General features: G+C 41.3%; 1 protein-coding gene across 5 annotated transcripts in view; it reads right to left on the reverse strand.

Annotated features, from left to right (window-relative positions):
- Positions 1-16,982, reverse strand: part of acoxl (acyl-CoA oxidase-like) — a 322,997-nt gene that overhangs the window by 185,908 nt on the left and 120,107 nt on the right. For all 5 annotated transcript variants that reach the window (XR_007247594.1, XM_048531552.1, XM_059645207.1 and 2 more), the window contains one exon: positions 10,410-10,526. Coding sequence is in view for 4 of the 5 variants with exons in the window: in XM_048531552.1 (XP_048387509.1) it covers positions 10,410-10,526 (117 nt within the window). In the remaining variant the exon portion in view is untranslated. The remainder of the gene's footprint in view (positions 1-10,409; positions 10,527-16,982) is intronic.

The following is a 16,982-nucleotide window of genomic DNA, read 5'->3' on the forward strand; positions in this document are numbered from 1 at the left end:
GAACCTCCACCACCTCAAAAGACATGGGCACCAGGTATTTGTGAACACCTAAACCTACCTCTAAATCAATCACCATCCTGACTTGGAAAGATATCACTGTTCCTTCATTGCCTCGAACTCCCTCACGACATGCACGATGCAACATACAGACTACAACAGTTTAAGGAGGCAACTCACCAACATCTTCTCATGTTCAACTTGGGATAATAAATACTGGTCTTGCCTGTGACACTCATAATAAGATGCAGATCACCAATGATCTAAATGAATGGCAGAACAGGCTTGACAGATTAAATGGCTTACACATTTTCTTAAATGATAAGCATGAACTGGTGATGCACCAGATGATTCAAGGTGAGATGACCTACTATAGCACATATCACAATTGATTATATTGGTCATGGACATGATTCCATGAACAGTCCAATTAATGCATTTCAAACAAACACTCCACATTTAATCAGTAATTTAGTGCAGACCACGGAGATATATCCCAGGAGGATTTATTGGCCAAAAGCTTCACAAATTAAAGTACTAAGTTAAGTTTATCCTCTGAAGAAAATCTATAACACAGAAACCTTTACTTGCAGTTAAACGGACTGGCTGAAAATATTTCGAAAAGATGCCACCTGCTGGAATTTTTCAAAGATAGCAATAGACTTTGGTTTAGAAATTTACAGAAACGCCGCTGATTTGTGAAACGTCAAAGGCATAAGTAGCATTGGTGACAGTTCAGTTATTTGGTGATTTTTCAGTTACATGTATAAACTTTATGTTGTTAAATCGCCTGTCTGCTGGCAGCCATGGTTCTGTCTGTAGCGACTTTATAAAGCATCGGTCCAGCTCCTGATCTATAAGCAAACTGCTTGAATTTGACAATATTTTACAAATTCACTTAGGGACAACAACAAGTAACTTATTTGGACAATGGGAAAATGCATTCTTGGTTCAACACTGACTTTCCTCTTGGGCTAAAGTGGAGGTATAGTCTTAGAATAAAGTGGATCAAAATTAAAAAAAGGCTTGCTTTTATCTCGGGCCTTACACACCTTTAGAATATCCTAAAGCATTTCACAGCCAATGGAATATGTTTGAAGTGGAGTTACTTTTGTCATATCCATTACAGCTGACTTCTCCACATCAAGGTGCTACAAATAGCAATGTGTTAATGACTACAAGCTTACTTTTGCATATAGTTTGAGAGATAAATATTGGTCAGTACACAGGTATGAAGACCTGTGGCTTTGTGAAACATTTGACCTGACTCTCATTAGAAAGGGCTTGGTGCTGGAAATGTATGTTCAATAAGGCACACCTTCAATGTTCCAGGAAAACCGAAGAACAGCAGATGCTTGAAATCAAAAACAGAAGCAGAAATTTCTGGAAAAACTCAGCAGGTCTGGCAGGATCTGTGGAGAGAAAAGACAGTTAATGTTAACTCAGTTCTAAAGAAGAGTCACTGAACCCAAAATATTAACTCTCCTTTCTTCCACAGATACTACCTGACCTGCTAAATTTTTCCACCAATTTTTATTTTTGCTTCAATGTTCAGCTTTTAACATCCCTTCCCATGATCACTACAAAAAATGCAAAATCTCTTAATTACCTCCACCTAAGGTAAATTGTTTCAGATGTCCTGAGAATGTGATGAGGCGCCATATAAATTATACTGTTCTCAAAAACACTTCATGAAGTTTATCTAATTTGGGCAAGCATAATGAATTTGTAATTTCAAAACTGGCAATACAAGAGTCCGAAATGGCACAATCTAGGTTTTTGTTCGAAATGCTGCCTTCAGTCACCCTATGTACAACAGTTGTTCTCGCTGGGTATGCAGTAGCGAAGTATCTGCATCATCAGATGGTACAACTAATTTCCACGTAAAAGGTGAAAATGGCATTAAATATTTCAAAAGCCATTTCCACGTACTTTTCAGTGCATTGCAATGATCTGCCAACATCCATTCATCTGCACTGCAAGGCATTGACCCTCATGCCAATCAATCAGGTGCAAACTAATGACTGCATCCGATAAATTCTCCAATTGATTCAGCCTCGATTCAACCAAATGGTTAAATGCCAACACCAGGGCCTGCAAATAGAGCTAAATAAATGCAAACCAGGTAGACAAATGTTTGGAAACTATTATAGCCTTCAAGCGACGTTAATGTTTGACTGATAACAATGTTCCATAAACTAGGCTCCTTCCAGGTTAAATCTCAAAAGTAACTCCACAGAGAATAATGAAATCTTCCAGAACAAGCAACATGTCATATTTAATACTGTTCATAAAAACAAGGTTATATACTTGGGTGTGGGGAACTGTGAATTTGACCCTTCACATTTACAGTGTAGGCAAATTACCAATTTCCCACCACTCTGGCTGAGTGACCGAGTGACTGACTGCCCTCCATTCTGACCAAGTGAACAAGTGACCGATTGCCCACCATTCTGGTTGAGTGACCGAGTGACCGATTGTCCACCACTCTGACCAAGTGACTGATTGCCCTCCACTGTGGCTGAGTGATTGATTGCCCACCACTTTGACTGAGTGACCAATTGCCCTCCACTGTGGCTAAGTGACCAACTGCCCACCACTCTGACTGAGTGACCAATTGCCCTCCACTGTGGCTAAGTGACCAACTGCCCACCACTCTGACTGAGTGACCAATTGCCCACCACACTGGCTGAATGATCGAGTGACCGATTTCTCACCACTTCACTGAGTGAACGATTGCCCGCCACTCTGACTGAGTGATCAACTGCCCACCACTCTGGCTGAGTGACCGAGTGACTGCCCATCACTCTGGCTGAGTGATCAACTGCCTACCACTCTGGCTGAGTGACCAACTGCCCACCACTCTGGCTGAGTGACCGATTTCCCACCACTTGACTGAGTGACCGATTGTCCACCACTCTGACCAAGTGACTGATTGCCCTCCACTGTGGCTGAGTGGGAGAGTGACCAAGTGGCCCCTGTACTAAGTGAGTGTAACATCATGCTCTGAGAGCGTTGAAATTGTGATTCCACACTTCATGTTTGCTGAATCTGTAATTTATTTTAATGTTTATTACCTCTACATTGATTAATATTTATTCATCTTATTTTAAACCAACAATTTTGACAAAATGCAATAGCGCAGAGATAGATTGAGAAAGCATTCAATGATACTTTCTCAATCGCCCTTTCGATGCTGCTAATCAGTATTAATGTGCACACAGTGTGGGCAAGTGAAGGCAGATGTCACTTGAATATCCCCCAGACAATACACAAAAAAAATCACTGAAATCATTGGTGACTTCGATTTGCCTACATCTGCACCTTCTATAAGAAAATCCTGCCAAACAGGGAAAGATTGTCAGCAAATCATGCCTTTGTGGCAGCATTCTCCAAATAGTTCCATTGTCCAAATAATTCCATTCTCCAAATAATTCCATTCTCCAAAGACCAGCAATTAATTGTACTTCTCCTACTTATCCAGTTCCCCTTGGAAAGTTATTATTGAATCGTCTTAAACGAGCATTTCAGATGGTGATCGTCAAATCTCTGCGTGTGAAACTTCACTTCCACATTTTGCCTCCAATTCTTTTGTCCATTACTTTATATCCATGTCCTCATGGATCCTTTTAGATCCTTTTACTACTGCAGCTATTTCCTTTATAAATCCTTCATTATTCTAATCACAATTAAATCTTCCCTTGCCAGCTCCAAATGTTAGTTTCTCCGGTCTTTCCACGTTACTCAAGGTTTTCATCTACTTCCATTCCTTTGAAACTCCACTGAATACTCTCATAGGTCGCAACACCTCTCAGTGTGATCCGGAGCTGCGCACAGGTCTAACTAGAGTTTTATAAAATCTCAACATAACTTCTTTGTTTTTGTATGCTATAAAGCCAAAGATTTCTTCTGTAGCATTTTAAGTTTTTTCAACTTGTCCTGCCAATTTCAGATATATACATGCCTAGATCTTGCTACTTCTGTACTCCCTTTAAAATTGCACCCTTTAGTTTATAGTGTTTATCTTCATTTTTCAAACTAGGATGAACCATCTCACATTCCAAACTGGTTCAGCCTTTGAATCAGTTTGTTTCACAAGACTTAAGGTTTAGCTTAATAAAATGTTAATGTATATAGTACATCGCATAAGCTTAGTGCATCCACTGGAATGTACTTCTGAAGTGTTGTCATTGTTTTAATGCAGACAATGCAGCAATTTGCACACTGCAAGATCCCAGAAACACTAGAGAGATGTTGGTCAGACAATCTGTTTCTCAGGAGATTACTTTGCAGAACATCTCCATTTGAACCACAAGCATGATTCCCAACTTTCGACTGCGGATCATTTCAATTCTCCACTTTTTTCCTTTCTTTCCATGGTCTGTCAGATTTCCAGTGAAGCTCCTCGCAAACAAAAGGAAAAACACTTTATCGTTTGACTCAGCTTTCTATCATCTTCTGGACTCAATATCAGGTTCAACAACTTTAAATCATAATCTGTACATTAGTCTGTGTTTCTTTTAATCTATTTTTTTGTTTTGTTTTGCTGGGCTTGTTTTGTCTCACCTCTCTCTTCATCCCTTCATGTTGTATTCAGATGACTTTATTTTGCCTCAGTTGGTCACAAACTTGGGTTCTTCTCTATATTCATTCCCACTCTCTTTGGCTGTTACATCATGAGCTCAATTACTCTTTAACCTCACCTGGCCTCCATCCTGTCATGGACTTGCCCAGCTGTTCTGTTTGCTCAGAGACAATGGGAACTGCAGATGCTGGAGAATCCAAGATAATAAAGTGTGAAGCTGGATGAACACAGCAGGCCAAGCAGCATCTCAGGAGCACAAAAGCTCATGTTTCGGGCCTAGACCCTTCATCAGAGAGGCTGATGAAGGGTCTAGGCCCAAAACGTCAGCTTTTGTGCTCCTGAGATGCTGCTTGGCTTGCTGTGTTCTGTTTGCTCTCTCCCCAATTTCCGTCAGCTTAAAATTACTTGTATTTCTATCTTTCTTCAGTTCTGATGAAAAGTCATTTCAAACAGAAATGTTGCTTGAACTGGGGAGTGTTTCCAACATCCACAATTTTAGCTTTTAAATAGTTTCTGATATTGATATAATGATAAATAATGGTGAGGACACAGAATAGAAAGCCCTGCTCCTCTTTTTCCTTATACCATAGAATGTGGACATCACTGGCTAGGCGAATGCTTATTGCTCATCCTTCATTGCTTTTGAGAAGGTGGTGGAGAGGTCCCTTTCTCTTTGAATTGCAGCAGTCCTTGGAGTGTATGGATGCCCACAGTGCTGTTAGGGAGGAAGTTTCAACCCAGAATTCAACCCACTGACAGTGAAGGAATTGGATTTAGTTCCAAATGATGATCATGATTGGCTTGGTAGGGAACTTGTTGCCGAGCCCATATGTGTGCTGTCCTTGTCCTTCTAGGTGGAGAGGTCATAGGTCCAGAAGGTGCTACTGAAGGTGACTTGAGTTGCAACATGAAGATGGTATACACTGCTTACAACATGCATCGATAGCTGAAGTCTAGAATGGTGAAGGGGTTATTTGGGAGCCAATCAAGCAAGCTACTTTGTCCTGGATGGCGTCAGACTTATAAGCATAAGATGCACCCAACCAGGCATATGGAGAGGAAATCATCACACACCTGACTTGTGCCTAGTAGAGGGTGGACAGGATTTGAAGGATGAGGAGCAAAGAGTTACTCACTGCAGTTACATTTCACATTTCTTACATCACAATTACTAGAACTGAGAGTCAACTGATAAGATGGTAAATGGTCTGGTTGGATTTGTCCTGCTGTTTAGGGACAGGGCATACTTGGGCACATTTCCACATGGCCAAGTAGCTGCCTGCATTGCGATTGTACTGGAATAACTTTGCTAGGCACTCAGCTGGCCCCGGAGTACTACTGTAGCAATGTGGCCAGGATCAACAGCTTTTGTAATAACCAGCACCTTCAGCCATTGGTTTCACATCGAATGAATCAAACTTTGGTGAATTGGCATCTTTTATGCGAGAGACTGAGATTAAGTGTTCACTCAGCACTTCTGCCTGAAGATGCTTGCAAATGCTTCAGCTTTGTCTTTTCCACTGATGTACTGGGCTCCCCTACCGTCTAGGATGGAAATACTGGTGGAAAGTCCGCTTCTTCTCAGTTGTTTGTGTCCATTACAGTTCACAGCTGTATGTGGCAGGAGTACAGAGCTTAGATCTGATCCTTTGGTTATGGATCACTTAGCCCTGGCTATCACTTACAGTATATACTGTTTTGTAGCTTCGTCAGATGACATTGCATGTTTAGATATGTCTGATACTATGTCTGCACTCTGCATTATATCAGGATCGACCCCCTGACTTGATGGCAATGGTTGAGTGGGGGATATGCCAGACCATAAGGCAGCAGATAGTACTGGAGTACAATTCTGGTGCTGTTAATGGCCCATAGCACCACATGGATGCCCAGTCTTGAGTTGCTACATCTGTCTGAAATCAATCTCATTCAGCACAGTGGTAGTACCACACAACACAATGAAGAGTAACCTCAGTATAAAGGTCAAACCTCATCTCAAGAAAGACTGTGCAGTGGTTACTCCCACTGACACTACATCAGCAGCTACATCAGCAACAGGTAAACTGGTGAGGACAAGTTTAAGTACATTCATCCCTCTTACTGGCTCCTTCACTATATGTGGTAGACCCAGTTGAGGAGCTCTGTAATTTAAAACTCGACCAGCTTGGTCAGTGGGGGTGCTGCTGAGTCCGTCTTGGTGATGAACATTGAAGTCTCCCTCCCAGAGTACATTCTGAGTCTATGCCATGCTTAGTACTTCTTCCAAATGGAATTCAACATATAGGAGTACAGATTAATCTGCTGAGGTGGGGCAGTTAATGGTAACAAGCTTGACCATGTTTGACTTGATGCCATGAGATCTCATGATGTCCAAAGTCAATGTTGAGGATTCCTAGGGCAACCGCCTCTCAAAAATACTATTGAGCTGTCATTTCTGCTGTGACTGTCCTGTCAGTGAGTTTATCCTGTCTTCTTCGAGCAGTGCAATGAGATATTTTACATACAACCGACAGCCTGAATTATGCTTCCCAAATGAATTTTGGCTTCCCCCCACTCTACTATCCAGCTCAGACATTACTATTCAAATTGATCTATGTGTGAAGAACTTTCAGTCATCAGTTCTATATTTGTGTTCCAGAGTTCTGAGGACTTATCCTTTCGGTGCCATTGAGTACCTGATCTAACTTGACCAAGTCTCCTCTTAGCAGTTTCAAGGCTTAAAATCCCAGGTTCTCATTGCTCACACATCAGTCCATGGACACAATGATTAGAAGTTGTTAGTACCGTCATTTTACCCTGTGTACGGTGCTTTCTCTGAAGCATAATTCCCCTAACCTGATGAGTCCAAACTATCCTACAACAGGAGAAATGAAACTGCGTTTGTAGATAGGGCATCATAACACTGAGTAAATTGTTGGAACTGCAAGTTGACAAGTCCATAAATCCTGATGGATTTCATCCTTGGATCTTAATAGAAGTAGCCAGTGATATAGGTGATGCTTTGGCTTTAATTTTGCAAAGTTTGGTAGATTCAGGGAAGGATCCTTTTATTTGGAAAGTAGACCATCTAATTCTTTATTCAAAAAGGGAGGGGGCCAGAAAGTGGGAAATTACAGTCTGGATTGTTTGACATCTATCATAGGGGAAATGTTGGAGCCTGTTATTAAAGACACTCAGTCAAGTTCAAGATAATCAGGCAGAGCCAATATGGCTTTGTCAAAGGGAATTAGTGTTTGACCACTTTATTACAACTCTTTGAAGAAGCAACTTGTGCCAAGATAAAGGGGAACTAGAGTATGTATTGTATTTGGATTTCCAGAAGTCATTTGATAAAATGCTACATCAAAGGTTATTGCAGAAATTAAAAGTTCACGAAGCAGGGGTTAAAATTTTGGCATGGATAGAAGACTGGCTTGCTAATAGGAAGCAGTGAGTCGGAATAAGTGGGAATTTTTCAGGCTGTCAGGATGCCATGAGTGCTGTGCCACAGGGGTTGGTGCTGAGGCCTCAATTCTTCACAATTTATGTAAATGATCTGGATGAAGAGATAGAAGGCATGGTAGTTAAATTTGCTGATGACAGAGAGTTAGGTAGGAGAATGAGATGTGAAGTGGAAATTTTGAGACAACAAATGTATACGGGTTAAGTGAGTGAGCAAAGACCAGGCGAAGTAGTACAATGTGAGAAAATGTAAAATTGTCTATTTTAGCTGAAAGAGTAAACAAGAAGCATATTATCTAAATGGTGAAGGAATGCACAGAGAACTGGGTGTCCTAGTGCATGAATCTCAGAAGTTAGTACGCAGGTAGAGTAAGTAATCAGGAAGTCAGGGAGGGTTGGACATAGGATAAAGCCGTGTTTTGGGAGATTTTAAAGCTGGTGAATTCCATGTTATGTCCAACCCTCCCTCTCATCCCTGCCTCCTTGACCTGACACAATCTACCCGTCTTCTCTCCCACTTATCTGCCCCACCCATCCCACTGACCAATCCCCACTACTGCCTACCTCATTCACCTATCACCATCCACTGACCTTCCCCAGCACCACCCCTCTTCTCTCTAATAATTTCCCAGCTCCCTTATCCCTCCCCATTTCTGAAGAAGGGTCCTGACCCAAAATGTCAACTTTCCCGCTCCTCTGATGCTGCCTGGCCTGCTGCCTTCCTCCAGCTCCACACAAATCCAAAGTTCTCTGGATGACAACAGAGGTAGAAATTAACATTAGAAAGAAAAGCTGTGCTTTTGACTGGTATAAGGCAGAAAATACAATTGGGAATCATGAGGGTTAGTGGGAGGTGAGAAAGCAAATAAGCAAAGAAGAATAATGAAAAAAGCTAACATAAAGTGAAATCCCAAAGTCAATCAATAGGTATGTAAACAGTAAGAGAGTGGTTAGTGCAGGAGCAGGGCTGATCAGAGACCAAAAAGGGGATTTACAGATGGAGGGAAGGGGCATGGCTGAGGTGTTAAATGATACTTTGCATCTGTCTTTATAAAAAAAGTGGAAGTTGCCCAGGCCATAGTGAGAGAGAAGGAAACATCTGTCACTAGAAGGGATCAAAATTAATAAGAAGAAATCTTGGATAGACTGTCAGCAATTAAAGTCAACAAAGCACCAGGGCAAGATGAGATGCATCCAAGGATTTTGAAGCACGTGAGAGTGGAAATTGTGGAAGCACTGGTCATAAGCTTTCCATCTTCCCTGGACTCAGGAAAGGTGCCAGAAGAATGGCAAACCTTACAGCCTCATTCAAGAAAGTTTATAACCTAAAGACTGAGGCAGCATGGTGTCTCACTTGGTCACACTTCTGCCTCATACTGCCAGGAACCAGTGTTCGATTCCAGCCTTGAGCAACTGTGTGGAATTTGCACATTCTCCTCTGTGTCTGTGTGCATTTCCCCGGATGCTCGGGTTTCCTCCCATAGTCCAAAGATGTACACGTTTTGGTGGATTGACCATGTTAATTTGGCCAGAGTGTCCGGGGATGTACTAGCCATGGTAAATGCAGGGTTACAGGGATGGGGTATGGTGGTGAGTCTGGGGTGGGTTGCTGTTCGGTGGGTCAGTGTAGACTCAATGGGCTGAATAGCCTGCTTCCTCGCTATAGGGATTTTATGATAAGCCCAGCAATTACAGACCAGTTAGTTTAACTTCAGTAGTAGGAAACCTCTGGGGAAAAAAATCAGGATAGAATTAGTAATCAAATGGGTTAATTAGAAAGAATCAGCACAGGTTTCTAAAGTGGAAATTGTGTTTGATGAGCTTGCTTTTTAAAGAAATAACTGAAAGGCTCAAAAAGGGTAAGTTTGTTGAGATAATATACATGAATTTTCAGAAGGCATTTGACACAGTGTCACGCATAGGCATGTGAGGAACATCATGGCATAAAATGGATAGTATAAACATGAATGCAAAATTGGTTGAGTGAAAGGAAACAGAGAAGGAAGGGAGAGCAGGCGAGGGTTGGGGGCAGTGGTGTTTAGGGGTTGACCAATGCCTGTAGATTGTTATTTGACTTATACTCCCACTGTCAGTTCAAAAGCAGACAGGACAGATACCTGTAATCAGGTGATTAATGAAGGCCCTTAAAAGCTGCAGTCCATCTGCATGCAAGTGGGTCGAATCTGAGCTTGTCATTTGCAGGAATTTGTGTGATCGACTTAACATTTGTGCAGGTACCCTCAGGATGCGTTCACACTTGAAAAGGGGTCTTCATCAGTATGTCAGTATTTCTCCTGCATAGAAAAGCTTTCCATATTGTTTTTAAACATATGGCTTTTGCTTTGCATTCAGACAAAGACAAGAGGAAATGAAACAAGTTTCCTACCTGCTTGTAAAAGTCAGAGCAAGTGAGGCAGCGAGGTGTGGCATCAGTCGAAGGTACTGGGTCTGGTGCTCAATGATTTTCACCTCTTCTTTGTCTTTAGGTCCAAACTGCCTCCGGCTAATTTTAAAAACAAAGGAGACAGAGTGGAAGATTAACAAAACATTACATCAAACCTGTCTAGTAGCTCAGCGACTGCAAAATATAAATGTCTGCCTATAATAACATAACAGGCTACAGTCAGGACAGTGATCTGGTGCTGCCAAACTTCATTCACTAAGGTTCCTGTGAAGTATTTTGGGGACACCCTACTACATAAAAGGCAGCACATAAATGGAAAATGCAGTTGTTGTTGAGAGAATTGGATAACTTCTCTGTCAAGCACAATACTGAGATTAATTTTAGGCATACAATTAGTATTGCAACTATTCTCCATTCACTGCACTTTGATGGAGAGATTATCGTGCTATTTCTGAGGCTTTGCAGTAGTTCCAGTCACAAGTTCAGAGACTGCTTTTAAAACCATATGTTCCTCCAACTCATTAGTCAGGAAAAGGTCAATATTCAGTCTAAAAAACAATCATATCAATGAACAGAGACCAATAACATTTGAGAGGAAAAGGAAAACAAAAGAATACGAAATCATTCATATCTAAATAAATACTGAAAAGAAAAATATCTAGCAATATATGTAAAAACAAATCAATAAATTTAATATCATGGATGTGGTCTTGCGTATTCTGTTTTATGATAACAGTTCCAAATTGTCAGCAGATGAACAATGATACTGCCAAGCATAACTTTGTAAAGTCCATGTGAAGATGGGAAAGAGTCTATTTCCATTAATTATGAACAGAAATGGTTTATTTTTCTGAAAGCAAGCTTTCCAGCTTGCTAATTAGTAACAATGAGAAATTAATTTGCGTAACATTTTTTAAGCAATTCACCAACCAGCACTTATTACCCATTCCCAACTGTCTTTGAGGAAGTGGTTTTCCGCAGTCCATTTGGTGTAGATGCACCAACAGTATTGTTAGGAAGGCGGTCCCAGGATTTTGATCCAATGACGCTGATGAAACAACAGTATATTTTCAAGTCAGGATGGTGCATGGTTTGGAGGGGAACTTGCAGGTGGTGATGTTCCCAAGTATTTGTCGTCCATGTCCTTCTGGGCAGAAGTGGTCACGGGTTTGGAAGGTGCTGCCTAGGGAGCCTTGGTGAATTTCTGCAAGGCACTTTGCAGATTTGTACACACTGCTGCTGCCAAATGTCGATAGTGGAGGGAGTGGATGCTTGCGGATGTGGTACTAAGCAGGCTGCTTAATCTTGGATGGTGTCACCCTTCTCAAGTACTGTTGGAACTGCAGTCATCCAGGCAAGTGTGGAGTATTCCACCACACTCCTGACTTGTGCCTGGTGGGCAGCCTTTGAAGAGTCAGGAGGTGGATTAGTTGTTACAAGATTCCTAGCCTTTAACCTGCTCTTGTAGCCACAATACTTAAATGGAGAGACCAGTTCAAATTTTCATTAATTCTAACCCCTGGATGTTGATAGTGGAGCATTTGGTGATAACAATGTTGTTAAATATCAAGGGATGATTACTAGATTCTCTTTCTTGTTGGAGATGGTCACAAACTGACCCTTGTGTGGTGCCCGAAACGTCAGCTTTTGTGCTCCTGGGATGTTGCTTGGCCTGCTGTGTTCATCCAGCCTCACATTTTATTGTCTTGGATTCTCCAGCATCTGCAGTTCCCATTATCTCTTGTGTGGTGCGAATGTTTCTTGCTAATTGTCTTACTTGCATATTGTCCAAATCTTGCTGCATTTGGACATTGACTGCTTCACTATCTTAGGAATTGTGAATGGTGCTGAACATTGTGCGGTGATCAATGAACATCCCTACTTTTGACCTTATGATGATGGAAGGTCATTGATGAAGTAGCTGAAAATGACTGAGTCAAGGATACTACCTCATAGAACATCTGCAAAGATGTCTAGGAGCTGAAATGACTGATCTCTAACAACCAAAACCATTTCCTTTATGCTAGGTTTGATTCCAGTCAGCGCAATTTTCCATCCAATCCACATTGGCTCTAGCTTTGCCTTGGCTCCTTATGCCACGTTCACAGAATCCCTACAGTGTGGGGCCAGGGCCTTTGGCCCAACAAGTCCACACCGGCCCTCAGAGCATCCCATCCAGACCCATTCCCCTGCAAACCACCTAAGCTGCACATCACTGAACACGATAGGCAATTTAGCATGGCCAATACACCTACCCTGCACATCTTTGGACTGCGGGAGGAAGCCCAGGTCCCTGGCGCTGTGAGGCAGCAGTGCTAACCACTGAGCCACTGTGCCACCATGAAAGAACTTGCATTGGCAGCACGTTATACATTGCAAGAACTGACACGCAAGTATTGAAATGATTGACCAGATGTCCTAATTTTTGTTGGTTGCGGAAAGGACATTAGTCAGGACATCAGGATAATAAACTACTCCTGACAAAGTGCTACAGGGGTTTTTACATCCAACTGAGTTAGCATAACAGGACCATAGTTTAATGCTTCAACTAAAACATAGCACTTCCAAAATACAGCACTGAGTTAGTACTGTGCTGAAGTAATTATGTGCTTAGTCCAACGTGGTCCCATGGCCTTTAAAGTTACAATCTCTGTTGTTTGACAAATATGCTATTAATGACTAAAATGCTTCTTAATACTTTTCTTATTAAAGAAAACATTTGATGGACCATGTGGAAAAGGGAGTCGAGTGGGACTAACTTAGAACTTACAATGCAGAAGGAATAATGAAGAATGTGAGACATCTTCGAGAAAGTTTATAGGTTGATTCCCAAACTAATGATATGAGTGTAGCCTCTCACAACTGCCTAGGTTCATTTGGAAAAAAAAATTAAAACTTTGTATTAATTCCTCTCCCTCTCCTTCTTTGAAGATGCAGAAAATGCTGGAGAACTTCCAGTTTACTTCTGTATTCCAAACACTAAATGCTGGCAGCTAAACACAAATGTCCTGAGCTTTTCCTCACATAATAAAGCAACAGTTACTGAAAAACTAATCAGGATCGGGAACCATGCCTGACTTTTTCCTTTTCTTTCTCAGTGGTATAATTAACTGAAGTAGTCCTGACTGAGATTGGCTAAATGATTGAAAGCAGAGGAAGTGAGGTGGGTTTTCAGAAACCTTACGGTTCAGGTAATATGTGGACGATGCACAAAGATTTCTTCGTCAGCAGTTTCTTTACCATCTACAAGAACTAGAACAGCAAATTCATGTGAACACCACCTCCAATTCTCCCTCCAAATTACAATTATCCAGATCTGGACATACATCAAAGTCAAAATCCTGGCATTCTCTACCTAACAGAACTTTTGGGCATACCTCCACAACAGTGGAAACTTTCAAGGCTCACTATCACCTTTTTTCAAATTGTATATGGGATGAGGGCATCGCAGACTAGACCAGCATTCATTGCCCAGAGGCCAGTTAAGTGTCAACTGCATTGCTGTGGGTCTGGAGTCATAGGTAAGTCACACCAGGTAAGGCTGGCAGTTTCCTTCCCTAATGGGCATTAATGAATCTGATGGACTCCCCCCCACCCTCCGACAATCAGCTATGGATTTGTGGTCATCATTTGACTCTTAAATTCCAGGCTTTAATTTAATTCAAATTCCACAAACAGGATTTGAACCTGGGTACCCAGAACATTAGCTGGGCCTCTGGATTAACGATCCAATGATGATACCACTAGGCCATCACCTTTTCAAGGGCTACTGCTGGCAACCAATACTAGCCTTGTCATCTATGGCCACATCTTGAGAACAGAACAAAAATACTTGCTGAAGCGTGAGGGGACATGTCAAGAGGTTTTATTATTTCAAATCAAACTTTATGCACACAGCCACATTATATACATGTAAGTATAAATACATAGCACTGGATTTCAGTGGTTTGTATCATAAATCACTATGATTAATAAGGAACTTTTACTAAAATCCAGATGTAGTTCAACCAATTCAACAATATTATAAAATGTTATTTTTACACAGATAACAGCAAGGATCAAATTTTTTACCACACTAGTTAAACAGTGATTGTGAGGCAACAGTATGACAAACTTTAAGTAAATGAGAAACTTTGGCAAATTATGAAAGATATTTCAAGGATAAAACAACTCACTGGTTACAAAAAGAACTAATTTTTTGCTTTGTTGCAGATATGGCAGTTATGTCACTCAACAAATATGTTGTCGATGTCACTGAATTTTATCTCAGTTTATTCTATTTTTGTTATTTCAAATCAATCTCCCTGCTGAACATAACCTTTTCATTTAAAATTTAATAACAACTGTCAGAGCTTTGAAAGCGTTCATGTATTGTTTTGATCTATGGGTTTCCATTTCGTGCTGTATGTGCATCTTGTTTACAGGTAATGAAGGTGAATCTTCTAGCTCAGTGTCTGCCCTTATAACATTTCTTACATGATGATAAAATGTGAGGCTGGATGAACACAGCAGGCCCAGCAGCATCCCAGGAGCACAAAAGCTGACGTTTCGGGCCTAGACCCTTCATCAGAGATCCTCTCTGATGAAGGGTCTAGGCCCGAAACGTCAGCTTTTGTGCTCCTGGGATGCTGCTGGGCCTGCTGTGTTCATCCAGCCTCACATTTTATCATCTTGGATTCTCCAGCATCTGCAGTTCCCATTATCACTAACATTTCTTATACTTGCATGATTGTACAATGAGGATGTACGATATTTTCAAAAACCTCTGTGACACACACACACACACAAGGAGCTGGCCTGTGTGCTTTGACTGTGATATAACATTGCTCATGGCACATAATGCTGACATATCTCTCAATGTCTGAAATGAAAAGATAATCTGCAGTGTAGATTTCAAATCAAATGCTCGAGTCCTTGCTCATTATCTAGAGTTTCGGAGTTTGTTTTGCTACTAAAAACATTATCCAACATTGCAGACAAACAAGTCTTGTCAAAAGGAATGACTGTCAAAGTTCAAGTTGGTGCTGGTATGGGTTTGCTGCACCATTGTTGCCTATGGAAAATCATGTTAGACATTATTAGCTAAATGTACACGTTAAGGAATACTTCAGCTTTTTAAGGCTCAGGCATCATTCTTATATGAGTCATTACAGTGCCAATACATTTGAAAAAACACAACTGATCCGTTACAGCTTAAAATTTTTGATAATAGTGGAGGAAGAAGATTATAGTAAAATGTTACTACATGAGAGGTCACATAAAGTAATGAAATGATTGTTGAAAGCATCAGTTCATTGTTTGCTTAGTGGACTCAAGTGAAATTCTTCTCAGCATTATTTTACCAATGCTACAATGAAACGGGCTCATTGCCTCATAAGCACGAATATTGGTTCCTAGACTTAACAGAGTTAGAGAAGAATAGTAGCATTGTTTATATCTGTCAGCTGACTCCAATCAAGATTGTCCCATGTTTTCTTAGCAGCAACTAAACAGTATCAGCATGGAGGCAGCAGCAGTATGAGGGACACGTACTGTCACCAGTTCATTCCAACAGTCTGGCTTGTTTACAGATGCTGCTCCATAATGATATGAAAACACAAATTGTTACAGGAGACCCAGTTTTTGAGCATATACATGATACTTAATCTCCCACAGTACTGCTCTCGATGAATCAAATGTTATGATGTTGCAACAACGTGGAGGTGGGGGTCTCCTAGGATTCGAAAGTCAGGGAGAGAAGAAATTGCTGCACATCAAAAAATCAAAATGTCCGCTAGGGACTCTCCAGATTTAGCTCCATAAACATTACTTCCATTGATTCCAGAATATTAAACATTTTACTTCTGTATGACAGGTGTATTAACAATATACATAATATATATATATTTATAAATGATAGATGTTCAACTCCCCCTTCAGTGCCAGAGTCCATAAGATCAGAAAATAAAGCAGAATTAGGGCATTTGGCCCATCAAGTCTGCCCCACCATTCAATCATAGAACCCCCACAGTGTAGAAGAAGACTATTTAGCCCATCTGGTCCACACCAATCCTCCAAACAGCATGCCATCCAGACCCACCCTCTACCCTATCCCTGTAAACCTGCATTTCCCATGGCTAATCCACCCAGACAACGCATCCCTGGATGCCACTGGCAATTCAGCACAGCCAACATACCTAATCTGCACCACTTTGGACTGTGGGAGGAAACCAGAACACCCAGCAGAAACACAGGCAGACATGGGGAAAATGTGCAAACTCCACACAGGCAGTTGGCCAAGGATGAAATCGAATGCAGGTCCCTGGCACTGTGAGACAGTAATACTAACCACAAAGCCACTGTGCTGCCCAAACCTATCATGACTGATATGTCTTTCAATCCCATTCGCCTGCCTTTTCTCCATTACTCTTCATCCGTCTCCCAATCAAGAATCCATCTACCTCTGTCTCAAGTACACTCAATGAGTTGGCCTCCAAAGCCTTCTGTGGCAATGAGTTAAGGCCTCTGCCTGAAGAAATTCCTCTTCATTTCATCTCCAGAGGGTCAACCCTTTGC

This window comes from Stegostoma tigrinum, chromosome 4 (assembly GCF_030684315.1).
Source record: "Stegostoma tigrinum isolate sSteTig4 chromosome 4, sSteTig4.hap1, whole genome shotgun sequence".
Taxonomy (NCBI): Eukaryota; Metazoa; Chordata; class Chondrichthyes; order Orectolobiformes; family Stegostomatidae; genus Stegostoma; species Stegostoma tigrinum.